At 36.6% G+C, this 15,632-nt stretch overlaps 1 protein-coding gene across 2 annotated transcripts; it reads right to left on the bottom strand.

Annotated features, from left to right (window-relative positions):
- Positions 1–451: 451 nt before the first annotated feature.
- On the bottom strand, positions 452–8,389 carry LOC116546618 (cyclin-Y-like protein 2). Of its 2 annotated transcripts, XR_004266782.1 has the most exons (5): positions 7,927–8,389; positions 5,924–5,959; positions 3,005–3,056; positions 2,103–2,222; positions 1,044–1,211 (listed from the first exon to the last, which is right to left on the bottom strand). XR_004266782.1 is itself a non-coding variant. In XM_032272810.1 (4 exons), exons 1-4 carry the CDS (start codon positions 6,016–6,018, stop codon positions 1,041–1,043), a joined length of 438 nt encoding a protein of 145 aa, XP_032128701.1. In that variant the 5' UTR covers positions 6,019–6,236; the 3' UTR covers positions 452–1,040. The 2 variants fall into 2 exon arrangements, 1 of the variants encoding a protein (XP_032128701.1); XM_032272810.1 differs by lacking the exon at positions 7,927–8,389 and having other exon boundaries at positions 452–1,211; positions 5,924–6,236.
- Positions 8,390–15,632: the final 7,243 nt, after the last annotated feature.

Below are 15,632 nucleotides of genomic sequence, written 5' to 3'. Positions count from 1 at the left end.
AACAAAAAAATAAAAAATAAAATAAAAAACAAAAACCTCTTGCCACTTCCTGAGGATCTTCATCTTCATATGCTTCATATGCTTCTATGTCATCAAGAGGTGTTCCTTCAGATTTTCCTAAGTGTCACCCACAAAGCCATTCTCACTGTCTAGTGGACACTGTGAGAACCTGTGCTGGAAATGCCTCCCTGGCTCACCCTACCAACCAGCTCCAAGACCCTTCCCTTTACAGCAGTCACGAGTCCAGACTGATAGACCCATGAAGCTCCTGTTTCAGTGTCATGTTACTGTCTATGAGCAACCCCATGATTCAGCAAGATTTCTTGCATTCTCATAGATACCTTGGGGCCCTCCAAGTGCTGCTGTGGTTGCATTAATGCCCCGGGAATCTACTGAGTGTGGTGAGCATTGGGTGATGCCCAAAAAATGTTTCTCAGACTGCCTGAGGGGAACACTAACTCATCAGCCCAGTGATGCAACACTCCTAATGGGGAGAGGACAGGGGCACAGGGAACTGTGGCTATTCTGTATCTCAAGGTTTCTATAAAATGGGTCTTCAGAGAAAAGTGGGAGGACAGCAACAAATGCAAATACACAATGTATGGCTCAGGGTGAAGCTATACTTCACAATGCAGAGGCCCCAGACCTGTCAATGGGCAAACAATTATTTCAAAGGCCAGAGAGGCGCTCCTCACAAAGAGACTAGAACTTGCAGGCAGCTTGTAAAAGCCGTAAGCAAATTGACTGTACTATTATGTTTCTCATTGTACACTGGTAAGATATTTGCCAAAAACATTCACCAGAAAAATACTTTTCCATTTATGAGATCATTACAATGGCAATTTACCAAGACCTACCAATGAATAGTGAAAAATATGAACTGTTCTTCTAAAGCTGGGGAGAAAGAGTATGTGGTATTTATGCCCATTCTTATTATCTGCATAATGTAATCTTTAAAAGTATTTCTCAAAGTGTTTAAGTTTATGGGAGCAAATAAAGTATTCAAGAATGGTTAAAAAGTTCAAAAAAACTGTACAAACTCACATATGGTCAACTGTAATTTTCTCAAAGTGCTTGCATAAGTCTTTATTGCACACAGCCACATTGCTCCCAAACTTGATGGCAAGAAGAATGGCTCCGAAGATAATCCTCTTCCAGTTGGATGGACAAATGTTGATATTAGCACACTTTACAAGTCTTTTTACGTATACCTGGAAAACAGAGCACTGGCCTTTGATTTAGCTCAGTTTAAGTGCTATGATAAGAACTCCTATGAAAAACCAGAATAATTCTGGTTTTGACCAGAAAGTAGATGCCTTTTATTCTTATGTTCTACAGAGACTTTGTTTCATCAGGTTAAATAAGGGGCCATATCACAATCAGAGCCCAAATATTTCTGCTACCTACTCTGCCCAGCAGGGGTAATTAACACATCCAAGGAAGAATGAAGTGAGGGCAGTAGCTCTCAATCACAACATACATGAGAACTGCCTGGGGATACACCCTGAGACTCAGCTTAGACCTACAATGGCACGCATTGCTGCCCATAAACCAGATGGTCTTGTTACTGCTCTTCATTCCAAGCCCTTCACATGCCCTGGATGTGTGCGCACTGCGTGTGCATGTGTGCACTGAAGTGTGGGGGGAGAAATCAGAAATCCCTCCAGCTGCCTTTAATAGCAATTGTTCTGTAATGAGAAATGCAAAGCAACATTTAAGCCATAATGATGATTCAACTCAAATGTGTGTATTTGCTTTCATAAGTTTCTCTTAAAGTTCTGAGATAATTTCAGAAACCTACTTTCATTTAAAATCAGGAACATACTACCCTGTTTACAAGATCAATTTCTTTTCTTTTCTTTTTTTTTTTTTGAAATAGAGTCCTGCTCTGTTGCCTAGGCTGAAGTACACTGGCTTGATCTCGGGTCACTGCTTCAAGCAATTCTCCTGCCTCAGACACCTGAGTGGCTGGGACTACAGGGGTGTGCCACCATGCCTGGCTAATTTTTGTATTTTAGGTAGAGACAGGGTTTAACCACATTGGCCAGGCCACTCTATAAGACCAATTTCTAAAGATGCTTTATAAATAGAAAATATCTTACCAAACTTATGATTGCTAAGTCAGCATCTAGCCTTTTGATACAAAACAGAGTAAGCATAAATCTGCAAATCACTTTGTGTGTAGGATCAAACATAAAGTGTTCTTCCAGAACCTGTCCTCGCTGAAAGAAGAAAGGATGCAAAGTAACTATCCTTTGAAGAGAAATCTTGAAGTGCCCTTAAGACAGCAGTGTTCACATTTGTCAACATGTATCATTTACAGTAATTTTGATTGGTGAGATGTCTTTCAGTTTTTACAATAAGAACAGTGGGATCTTCAAATACCATAATGATTTAATACTCATCAACATTCACTTAAAAATCATATGAGCTAAAGTTCAGAAAATTTTGTTCTCTTTCACTCTTTGCCCCACATAATTCTATCCAAATGTAAGCTACTCTTAGGCTTTAATGTCTTACTGATGGTATGTCATTCTCTGTAATAAACTTTGAGAAAATACAGTTTCCTGTAACCACGAGGTTCTAAGCCTATGCTGTTAAATACAATAGTCACTAGCCACATGTGGCTATTATGTACTTGAGGAAGTACATTTTTAAATTTTTATAACATGTAGGTTGATTTAAACTTAAATTATTTTTAACTCTTTATAAAAGTCACGCTTCTGTGTTAAAAGTATTTACATATACTTATATTGCTTGATGCTACTAATAATTGTCTTTTAAAAGATACATTTTCTGTTATTTCGATAGTAGATTTACTCATACTAGTTCACTAATTAAAGAGAGCTGCAGATCAGTTCTTATTCTAATACATTCTTTTTACAACATCTAAGATGATTAAATGCAACACTAAATGGGGAGGATTTAAAGATGGCTTTGACATCAGCATGAAACAAATACAAGTCTATAACAAAAATACAACCTCAATAAAAGTGCCACTTACGTGAAGTGGGAATATACGTTCATCAAATATTTCCAAAGTTCTATTTTCATCTCTACAAAATAAGAATGTGCATTACTTCAAAAACTGTGAATATCGTAGTATAATACCTTTTTAGTATAATAATGTCTCCTATGTGCTTTGGTGTTTACTTCACCAAAGCAAACAGTTTTTACAAATTCTTCTCCTGGATCCTGCCCTGCAGAACCTTTCCCGACCTCTTCTTCCTCAGCACATCATATCCTGTACTGTGAAGTCTTTTCCACAATAACCAGTCAGAGCTGCCTATAGGTATTGACCCTCCCTAACAGGCAATGGCAATAAACCAAACATATTTTCTCTCTTCTTAACCACACATTGAAACACAAGAATGTTTTACAAAGCAGTAGTGGTGGGCAATAAAGTCTTTAGGACTTTAATAAATGTACATGTGATTCTGATTTCCTAGCTTCCTTGCTTTTTAGTCCTCTGTAGTATACTTTCATGATGAATTTATTTATTTTCTGTTGTTTGAATTAAAAACTCATCTGCCCTTTTATTTTAAAAGAGGCTAGTCTTTGATTAACTTTAAATTTTGTAAAACTAATGCATTGTGCCTGTGTGATAAACCAGTGGTTCTCCCAATGTGGTCTGTGGAACTCTGGGGATCCCGAAGACCCTTTCTGAGAAAGCCTAAGAGGTCAACACTGTTTTGTTTTGTTTTTCTTTGTTTTGTTTTGTTTGTTTTTGTTTTTCTGAGATGGAGTTCCAATCTTGTTGCACAGGCTGGAGTGCAATGGTGGGATCTCGGTTCACTGCAACCTTCATCTCCCAGGTTCAGGTGATTCTCCTGCCTCAGCCTCCCGAGTAGCTGGGATTATGGGCGCCTACCATCATGCTCAGCTAACTTTTTCATTTTTAGTAGAAATGGGGTTTCACCATGCTGGCAAGGCTGGTCTTGAACTCCTGACCTCTGGTGATCCATCTGCTTGGCCTCTCAAATTGCTGGGATTACAGGCCTGAGCCACCGTGTCTGCTGGACACTGTTCTGAAAATCATACTAATTCAACCTCAGAAAGTTGATACAAATTTTTTTTTTTAATTAGGAAAGTAATACAAAGACACTGACTACTTTTTCATAGACACTTGCCATAACTGTATAAAAGCAAAAGTGTATAAAGCTGTTGGTTTCTCAGCCTAAATCAAGGCAGTGGTACCAATTACGCTGGTAGTAATTCTGTTCTTTATTGTCCCTTACAGTTAAAAAGCAGTCTAAAGTAATTAAGAATGTCTTTGTTGAGGTGGTAAAAATTAATGGTGTTACTAAATCTTGACATGTCTCTTTAATATTCTGAATCAGTAGAAAGCTAAGAAGAAGCACTTCTGCTGACTGCAGTATGGTTGTGCTTAAAAAAATTCATGATTTAATTGTGAGCAGAACAATCACTTTTTTCACAGAACATCATTTTTATTTAAAAGTATTACTGTGCCGGTGCAATTGTTCACACCTCTAAAATCCAAACCCTTTGGGAGACCAAAGCAGGCAGATTGCTTGAGCGCCTTCAGAAGTTCGAGTGTAGCTTGGGAAGCATGGTGAAACTCTGTCTCTACCAAAAATACACAAAAATTAGCCAGACATGGTGCCACACCTCTGTGATCCTAGCTACACAGGAGTCTGAGGTGAGAGAATTGCTTGAGCTGAGATCATGCCAATGTACTACAGCCAAGTGACAGAGTGAGACTCAGTCTAAAAAAAGGACAACTATCATTCTCAAAAATAAATGAACTGAGGTTGTCACTTCAAGGAAAGCACGTGTTCCCAATGATAAAGTAAGCTTTCCTGAGGACTTTGAAAATCTCACTCCTTCTACTGTAGGCTTGACAGCTTTTCAACACTTAAAGACTTTTAAAATAATATTGGTGGTTAAAAGTGATTTTTGACACAATAAAACATAAACCAATTTATTCCAAATAACTAATGCATGACAGTATAAATGCAAGTATGGGGGAAAAGATCCATTTACCATGCAAGACAGATTAGTGAGTACTGACCAAATAAATTTATTAATATGTATAATGCCACTGCAACTAATTTTAAAAAGTAGCACTTGTCAAGTTTTCACTTATTATTAAATATCCACACCATTCAAAGTTTTAAAAATGCACCTTTTACCAACTACATATTTGCATGAGATTAGGTCATGTCATTGCTTCCCTTTTTTGACTGCAGGCATGCATCATCATGCCCAGGTATTTTTTGTATTTTTAGTAGTGATGGGTTTCACCATGGTGGTCAGGCTGGTCTCAACATTATGACCTCAAATCAATCTGTCCACCTTGGCCTCCCCAAAGTGTGGGGATTGCAGGTGCCTCCCACCACACCTGGCCATTTTATTGCTTCTTAAAGCAAATTACAAAAAAAGACCTAGAGAATCCAGCTGTCTTCTATTAAGAGAGACATTCGAGGTTTTTAATAATATAAATACATGACACACTTTTTACTCAACTTTTTGTTGTAGAAAATCTATTTTCTCATTAAAAATTTTATGTTAACAATATTGTTCTCAAGGAGTATTTGCTGTTGTCACCACCTGGGTCATGGGTTACTACTGACATCTACTTGGTATAGGCCACCAGTGCTGCTAAACCTTCTGCAATGCACAGGACAGTCCTTGTGACAAAGTGTTATCTAGATCAAGATATCAACAGTGGTAAGGCTGTGAAATCTAAACTAAAAACAGATTTTGAAAAAAATCTCGTTTATAGTTCTATTACAGTAAATATCAATATTATCAATATAAATACATATTCTTTGAGATTCCCAGTCACTTAAGAATTAAAAGTGTTAAGGACCAAAGAAAACACAAATAATTTGCTTTAAAGAGCTTGATAACTTGCCAAGTAATTAACGAGAATAACAAGACAGTTTTTAAAAAAGCTCACCTTTTCTTGATAAGATAATATATCTCCAAGGCCACACTGTGGAAGGAAAAACATTCATAACAATAGATGTTATCATTTGTTAGGTCTGAAGACATTTTTTTTAAAAGAATGTGGTGGAAACTCTCCTAGTGGCCCTGAAATTAAAACCTTCTAGTTCAGAACAGTACCATAAAGGCACTTTCTTGTTTTCAATTATTGGGTTTTAGCAAAAATATGAGAACAAAAATGCAAGGACATACAATACACTATTAGAAAACGTGTTTCTGTAGATGATTACAATATATAAATAATAACATATTTCCCTGTTATATGTTCTTCTACCCACAAAACCTTTCATCACATGGAGGACACATGTATTTGCAGATATGTATTTTGAAGACAAACTTTGCAAAAGTGATCCCAATGAGTTCCACCTATCCCACTGATAATAGTGCACTACTAACTTGTGATCAACATTTTTCAAAATCTTTTCCTGAAGCCAATTTGCCCTATTAATTTGCCCAATAAACCTCTATTTCACCAAGAGTGAATAAACCAAATGCTCATTTCTCAAACTTGCTGATGGCAAATTAAAACTTACTTTACTTTTGAAAGCAGATTTCTAAAAATTAGAAGAATGAGGAAAAAAGCATGAAATCTGTTTGAACAAGACTATCTTCAAAGCTACTTTGGAATTCTATGCTAACACATAAAAATCGCTTGAATTCAAAAGCAGCCAGGGACTTTAGCCAAAGTAGTTTGCTTGTTGGTTTGTTTTTATGCTTAAAGATTTAAGAGACAGCCAGCTGTGGTGGCTCATGCCTGTAATCCCAGCACTTTTGGAGGCAGAGGTGGGCAGATCACCTGAGGTTTTGAGTTCCAGACCAGCCTGACTAACATGGAGAAACCTTAACACTCAAAAAAAAAAAAAAAAAAAAAAAAAAAAATCAGCTGGGTGCAGTGGTGCATGACTGTGATCTTAGCTACTTGGGAGGCTGAGGCAGAATTGCTTCAAACTGGGAGGTAGAGATTGTGATGAGTCAAGATGGTGCCACTGCACTCCATTCTGGGCAATAAGACAAGAGAAAAACTCCATCTCAAAAAAAAGAAAAAGAAAAAGAAAAAAGATTGAAGAAACTTGGCTGACTACAGACATTTAGTGATTACTCAATAGGTCCCAGAACTCAGTACCTAAGACGTAATTTGATTCCAATTTTTGCTGAAACACAATTTCATCTCAACTATTGTTATAAGGGAGGGAGGAAAGTGACATTATCATGAGTGTAAACCTGCTATCTTTAATTAAAGAAAAAGTTACTGACAGTTGAATTAGTTAAAAAGGCTAGTGCATTCAAAACAAAATTGTTTATGAGCTAGCTAGTTATATTTCTAGAATGAAAAGTAAACTTATATTAAGGACATTAATATTCTAAATTAGCACTTTGTAAACTGTGCTCTAAAAATCAACACTCATAACCAAGGAGATGATAATAATGATCACTGGACAGCCCCTGTGGTGGTGGTGGTGGTGGTTGTTCCTTTTAAAAAATAAACTTCATCTCAGAGTGCTCTCAAAGTGCATCTTTGTGGCCCATGGGGTGCTCATGCACAATGGGAGAAATTCAAATGCAGATACACTGTGATGCCTTAGGAGAAAAAGCTGTTCCTTCTTCTAAGACTAATGTCCAAAGTAGTACACATTGACTTAGGCCTGCAATGCATTGAGAAAGTAATTTTTCACAAAAATACCTTCATTAAAGGGAACCTATCCTTCTTACTGCATTCAACATTCTCTTAAGGCATAAAGGCATCGAATAAACAGTAACACTTTTCCTGAAATTGCTTATTTGCTAAGAGATTTTTCCTTCTACCATGATGTAGAAGATGAAAAGAGAAATTGATACTTAATATTTAGAATCTGATACCAATATATAGTTGACTCCAATTTCTTAAACTGATTGAAGAGGACAACCAAACGGCTGAAATAATTTTAATCTGTCCCTTGGCAGTATAGTCGTACTCACGATTCTATTGTCACTTCAAAATGAGGGGAGCTGGCTGTGCTGTCATCAAGAAAAATTGTCGAGCATGAGCTGAATTTCAAAGAAGAATATTCCGCATATATCTAAAGAGGAAGGGAAAGATAAGGTAAACTTATCAAAGTGTGTTTTTTTTTTTCTCAGTTAAACTGTCAAATGACAAAGCACTAAGATATTTCTTACACTCCATGAACTGCCGGAGTGTGATACCATGTGCACTGTACAGAAAAACCATTGGAGGCTCTTAACTTCCAGAGATGATATTGAGATATGGGTTAGAAAATGCTGCTCTTAATATGCTACCTGTCATCAAACCTAACAAGGATTTTATGAATTCTCTTTATATATAATGACAAAAGTTTAAAATACAATTTCATTGTTTTTTTCTACCAAGATATAAAACAGCTGAGAATTTCTATTAATTTATTACAATAAAATATAATGTGTTAAATAATACTGATACAAGAGAAATTTATTGCAATGAATACAAGACTAATGTATTTACAAACTTACTAATCCCACATGTATTATTTCAGGCAATATTGCAACAAAACAGGGTTTCACATTCAGAGGTTCTGTGTGCCAGGGTTGCTAGGCCACCACCAAGTGAGGAAGCCATAGGTTTCTCTAGTCCTATTTTCTTATGTGGAGGATAAAAAGATTATCACTTAACTGTTCTCTCACACCCTGAAAACAGATAACAACTTTCACTTCATGTAAAGACTACCATGACATGACTCAAATGAAAAATCTCAGAGAATACTTGCCATTCATTTCAAAAGTTGATTAATTTCATTCTATAAATCATCTGACCTGCACCTAGGCATTTTCCTGCTATAATCTTGCTCTCTGCCTAGAAGACTGTTTTTCTCTCTCCTTGTTTCAGCAAGCTTGATTCCATCTACCTTCTTGGATCTTTTTGCCAGCAGCCACACACAAAAAAGTTTTGTTTTTGCTTTTTTGTACACTAATTAATCAAATTCGCCACTGGTTACAAGATACTAATTCTTGCCGAGTATTTCCCTCATGAGAAAGTATGCCTCTCCATAAGAGTAAGGGAGGGCTCTTACTCTTTCTACCTCCAGCTGCTGAGGTAGAAAGCACAGAATTTTGAGTAAATCAAAAACTTCGACAAGTATTTAATGAATTAATTCAGTTATAATTTGGAAAATAGTCTTACTACATTTAATTACACCAAAAACACTCCTAACGGTTTACTGTTTATAGGTATTATTTAAGGTAGTCAACAAAAAAGAAATCATCTAACTGCAGTCAGCATTAATAAAGAGTGTGAAATTTTATGATCTTTAACAAGAAATGAAAGGGGTTACATAGTAGGTTAATAACAAAAACTAGAAGATAATTATACCTGGTAATTTAGTAAGTCAAAACCAAAGGCTTACCATCAAAGGTCCATGTAGAGGTCTTTCACTTCCTTGGTTAGGTCTATTATTAAGTATTTTATTTTATATTTTATTTTTTAACTATTATAAAAGGGGCTGAGTTCTTGGTTCGATTCTCAGCATTCGTGGTTACGGTACAACAGAGTTACTGACTTGTGTACACTAATTTTGTCTCCTGAAACTTTGTTAAATTCATTTATCAGTTTCTTGGAGCTTTCTGGTGGAGTCTTTGGGGTTTTCTAAGTATAAAATCGTATCATCAGCAAACAGTGACAGTTTGACTTCCTATTTACTGATCTGGATGCCCTTTATTTCTTTCTCTTCTGTGATTGCTCTGGCTAGGTCTTCCAGTACTATGCTGAATAAAAGTAGTGAGACTGGGGCATCCTTGCCTTGTTCTAGTTCTCAAGGGGAATGCTTTCAACTTTTCCCTCTTCAGTATTATGTTGGCTGTGGGTTTGTCATAGATGGCTTTTATTACATTGAGGTATGACCTTTGTATGACAATTTTGCTGAGGGTTTTCATCATAAAAGGATGCTGGGTTTTGTCAAATGCTTTTTCTGTGTCTATTGAGATGATCATGTGATTTTTGTTTCAAGTTCTGTTTATGTGGTGTAGCACATTTATTGACCTGTGTATGTTCAACCATCCCTGGATCCCTGGTATGAAACCCATTTCATTACAGTGGATTATCTTTTTGATATGCTGTTGGGAACCACAAAACACTGCTGAATGAAATGATGGACACAAACAAAAGGAAGGACATCTCCTGCTCATGAATGGGTAATATGAATATTGTAAAAATGACCATACTGTCAAAAGCAATCTACAAATTCAATGAAATTCCCATCAAAATACCATCATCCTTCTTCACAAAACCAGAACAAAATAATAATTAAACTGATATGGGACCAAACAAGACTCCACATAGCAAAATCAAAATTAAGCAAAAACAACAAATCTGGAGGCATCAATCACATTCCCTAATTTCAAACTCTACCATAAAGCCATAGTTACCAAAACGGCATGAAACTGGTATAAACAGAGGCACATACACCAATGGAACAGAAGAAAGAACCCAGAAATAAACCCAAATATTTATAGCCAAATGATCTTCAAGAAAGCCAACTAAAATATAAAGTGAAGAAAGCAAATCCTATTCAACAAATGATGCTGGGATAATTGGCAAGCCACATGCAGGAGAATGAAACTGGATCCTCAACTATCACCATACACAAAAATCAACTCAAGATGGATCAAGCACATAAATCTGTGCCTGAAACCATAAAAATTCTAGAAGACAACCTTGGAAAAACCCTTCTAGACACTGGCTTAGGCAAAGACTTCATGACCAAGAACCCAAAAGCAAATGCAACAAAAACAAACAGGTAAGACATAACTGAAGAGCTTCTGCACAGGGAAAGGAACAATCGGCAGAGTAAACAGACAACCCACAGAGTGGGAAAACGTCTTCACACTCTGTATATCTGACAAAGGGCTATTACCCAGAATCTACAAGGAACTCAAACAAATTACAATTTACAAATTTCAATTACAAAAATACGGAAACAGCATAAATGCCCACCAGTCAATAAGGGGATAAAAAATTGTGATATATATGTATATATTTTATATACATACATATATATGTATATATATGTATGTATATAAAATATTGGAATGCCACTCAGTTACAATAAGGAATAAATTAACGGCATTCCCAGGAGCCTCGATGGAATTGGAGACTGTTATTCTAAGTGAAGTTAGTCAGGCATGGAAAACTAAACATTGTGTATTCCCATTCATACATAGGAGCTAAGCTACCAGGATGCAAAGGCATAAGAATGATACAATGAACCCTGGGGGCTCAGGGGCAAGTGTTGGAAAAGGGTGAGGGATAAAAGACTACAAATCAGGTTTAGTGGATACTGATCAGATGATGGGTGCACCAAAATCTCACAAATCATCACTAAAGAACTTACTCATGTAACCAAATACCACCTGTTCCCCCCAAAACCTACAGAAATAAAAAATAGATAAATAAACTACAGCAATCTTCTCAGCAAACATAAATAAAATAAAAACTAAAGTTTATGTTTTTCTCTCTCCTTTTGGCAGGACAAATTTTAGGCATGTTTTTAAACTAATAATAGCTTTTTTCCTTTTTCTGAGACAAGGTCTGACTTTGTCACTCAGGCTGGAGGGCAGTGGTGCAATGATGGTTAACTGCAGCCTCAAACTCCTGAGCTTGAGCAATCCTCTGCCTCAGCTGCCTGAGTAGGTAAAACTAAAGACATATGCCACCATGCCTGGCTAATTTGTTATTTCACCATATTGTAGAGATGAGGTCTTGCTATGTTGACCAGGCTAAAAGTAAACATATCTTAATTAACGTAAATATTTCTAACACTGTGAGCATTCATGAAAACAGGTCCATCTATGTTGTGAAGTAATGGGATAATATGACAGTGTATAAAGCTTGAATGAAAATATCAAACAAGGCCTTAGAAGACAACTGTAACATGCTTATTACAGATACATCACTAAAAAATTGTCTGGGTTAATATCATTAATGATATTGAAATTAAACTTTGATTTACACTTTAATATAGGTCCTAAATTTGGATTAAATATAACAGATTGATCACAAATCTATTTCCTCTCCCTCTAGACAACTCATTAGTCACAAAATAAAGGTGACACACAGCACCAGGAGAGAAGGTTGAAAAGAAATAATTTTTAATAAATGCTGAGACAAAAAAAGTAGATAAAGGAGTGGTACATAACACAGAAGCACAACTATGATGCCTAAAGAAAGTGACCAGAGGCCGGGCAAGGAGGTTCATGCCTATAATCCTATCACTTTGGGAGACCAAGGGGTTCAAAACCAGCCTGGCCAAGATGGTGAAACCCCATCTTTACTAAAAATACAAAAATCCGCTGGCTGTGATGGCAGATGCCTACAATCCCAGCTACTCAGGAGGCTGGGGCAGAGAATTGCTTGAACCCAGGAGGCAGATGTTGCAGTGAGCTGAGATCTCACCATTGCACTCCAGCCCAGGTAACAAACCAAGAATCTGTCACACAAAAAAAAAAAAGAGAAAGTGACTGCAATAGAAGTGAGCAGTTTGTCTTGCAGAACTAAAGGTGGGCTGTGAACTTAGAGGCAAATAGCACTTTGAAAAGTAGTGCAAAATGTAAAACAAAGCCACCAGGTCAGTTGAAAATCTGTGGTTAGAAACTCACGTCCACCTGTTCTCCCATCTGATAAGAAACTTAGATGTGTATTCCCTGGATATACCAAACCTGAGAATTTCTGGCTCCCAACTACCATAGATTAAACCTGAAATATAAAGAAAACTATACACCAAAAACGGAACTCCAAATTTCTTCCCTAACTCTGCTTTTGGAAAGCAAGTAGCCAGGCAGAAACTTGGGACAACATACTCAAGAAACTAAACTGTCTCAAATAAAGATCCCCAGGTAATATACTGAGGTCTCCCAAATGAAAAGCCAGTTGCTTCCACAGCCTCACAGAGTGCCATCAGTTAACAGAAGTCCTGCTTCCAAATCGACCAAGCAAGCCAGGGACCACCACACATTGGAGAAAAGTCTCCAACAAGAGAGACTGAAACAACACACACAAAATTTATGGGACAAGTCAAAATCAGGAGCAAAACTTTTAAAAAATGTCAAAACACTCTAAAAAAATACATAAAGTTCAATAGATATAGTAGAGTATAAACTCATAGCATATCCCAGACGTAGAATAAAAAGACAAACTGAAAAAAATTGAAGGGAAAAAATTGGAAACCAAAGCAGGTCTACTGGTCTAAGCAGCCTAGTGCCTGAGTAACATGACTATCAGAAAAAAGGAACAGAGAAAATAAAAAACATTCTCAAAAAGAGGGACTCTGCATACTTAGTAGCCTCAGTAAAATGAAAAGATCCCCCACCAACCTGTTATTATAAAATTTCAGAATCTCAGAGAAAGAAAACTCCAAAAAAGCTTCCAAAAATACATAAAACGTGCTCATAAATAATGTGTCACGCAATGGCAATAGATTCAAGAACAACACTGTGATGAGAGCACAATTGCATAATATCTTCAGAACAACAAAATTTAGATTCAACCTAGAAGTTTACTCTCTATCAAGGAAGAAGAATTTTAAGACTGCTCAGATGTCTAAACATTTCTGCCCAGGAAAGGTGCTTAAGTACAACTAGAGAGGATAATAGGACAGAAGGAAATACAGAATCCAGTACTCTGGTGATCCCACACAAGGCAGCAGTTATGTGAGATCCCAAAACCCTTTAAAGAGATAGCATAGATAGACTAAGGCATCAAGCATATCTAGGGAAAGCCATTCTATACTGAACTAGGATGACAAAAGGCCAAAGAAAGGCTGCCCACCACCCACCAAAAACAAAGAGGAACAGATATGTTTTAGCAGATGGAAAATATCTCTGAAAGGCATGTGATAAATGCTACAACACTTGGAGGGGGGTCAGCTGTTAGAAAACAGGCAAATGAATATAGTCAGAAAATTGGCTTCATGCTAAAAAATAATGGCTGTGAAATGCAAATTATATGTAAAATATAACCTAACAATAATTATTATTTTTCAATAAAGTGACAGACCATCCAGAGGCTAGTTATTGCATTTGGCTGGATAAACCAGCATAGGCTAGGAAAAAAAAGATGATCCAGAAGAAGTGCGGAAGTGCTCAGATTTCAGAACTGTTTCAGAGAAAGGATGAAGTAATATATAATGAAGAGACACAGTGAAAACAACATATAACTCAGCAGTGAATAATATTTGGATAGTCATAATCATGTCAATATTACTGATTGAATTAAAAAGTGTGCTACAATTGAAAGAAACAGAGGGAGAAAAATAAGGTCATGGTTAGCAAGGAAGATATGCTTTCACCTGCTGTGACAGAGGGCCAATAGACTATACTGACAATTAACTTAGCTCTTCTATTTTTGTTATTAAAAATAAGATTAAATATTTAAAGCAGGTCTTTATACCACAACCAACTATTGAAATTTGAGTGTGAGCAATCCTTAAAAGGTGGGCACTGTAAGCTAAAGAATTTTCGGGATAAATTTGATAGGAAAGTAGAAGAGATTCAGAAAATCCATGAAACAAGGTCCATCCTATCACCACTGGGTCCCCATTTTAATTTTAAAAAATCAAGAGAGACATACTTTTACATCAAACTATAAATTTCTCAACTTTTTGACTGTTTACTTACATGGTTAGTACCGCTGTTTTTTCCTGTTTCTTGTGCTAAGAATGAAAGAAAAAAACCCGGTCACTTCTGACACAAATAAAATAAAAGTAGTTGTTAACATCTTACTGACTACTCCTATGTACAATCAGAGAAAATTCCATTTAAAAAAATTTATTTCAACAATTTATAATTTAAACTCTCTGGCATGATAAATCTCATAAAATAAAATGTAAAAACTTAGATGTATTTTTTGACCTAGTTTACTTTCTGTTTTTATTACATACGAGTGAAATAATACTCATGTACAAAAGGGCACAAAAATTAGGCCAGATGAAAATTTAGCTAATTAAAAAATTTAAATGTTGCATATATGAGCCATGATCCATTAGTATTCTCCCATTCTGCATTTACACGTAGCTTAATTACCCGAATCTAAGAGCTAACAGCTCTAAGAACTGCTTCCTGGCCAGGCACCTATCTCTAGATGCACCAGAATACCTGTAAGCCTCTCCAACCACAATCAGTGGTCATCTACCAATATGTTGCTACAAACAAAACAAACAAAAACAGGGTCTTTACACAACTGAAAAGTAACCTATCTTAAATTTAATCTTTTGTTTCTTTGTTTGTTCTTTTTTGTTTTTTGATACGGAGGAGTCTTGCTCTGTCACCCAGGCTGGAGTGCAATGGTGTGATGTTGACTTACTGCCACCTCCACCTTCAGGGTTCAAATAACTCTCCTGCCTCAGCCTCTGAGTAACTGGGATTAGATATGCACCCCACCATGCCTGGCTAGTTTTTGTTTTAGTAGAGATGGGGTTTCAGCATTTTGGTCAGGCTGATCTCGAACTCCTGACCTCATGATCCACCCACCTCCACCTCCCAAAGTGCTGGGATTACAGGCATGAGCCACCACGCCCAGCCAAATTTAAATCTTAAAATAAATAGACAACCCTAATTTGGACATGGTGTCTGCAGAAAAAAAAAAAAAAAAAAAAAGCCAGAATAATAAAAGCTGCAAGAGCGACTTGGGCCATGCTTTGTTT

Source organism: Sapajus apella, unplaced genomic scaffold (assembly GCF_009761245.1).
Source record: "Sapajus apella isolate SASKATOON/1434 unplaced genomic scaffold, GSC_monkey_1.0 scaffold1125, whole genome shotgun sequence".
Classification (NCBI taxonomy): Eukaryota; Metazoa; Chordata; class Mammalia; order Primates; family Cebidae; genus Sapajus; species Sapajus apella.
Note: the sequence above shows the minus strand (reverse complement) of the source record. Positions and strands in the feature narration are given on the sequence as shown.

Excerpts from the sequence above, each read along its gene's own strand:
- LOC116546618 (XM_032272810.1), bottom strand. The coding sequence starts at position 6,018 with ATGTCTTCAGACCTAACAAATGATAACATCTATTGTTATGAATGTTTT. Across the intron at positions 3,057-5,923 it reads TATTATCTTATCAAGAAAAG|AGATGAAAATAGAACTTTGG; the intron begins GTGAGCTTTTTT and ends CTTATTTTGTAG. Across the intron at positions 1,212-2,102 it reads ACTTAGCAATCATAAGTTTG|GTATACGTAAAAAGACTTGT; the intron begins GTAAGATATTTT and ends TCTGTTTTCCAG.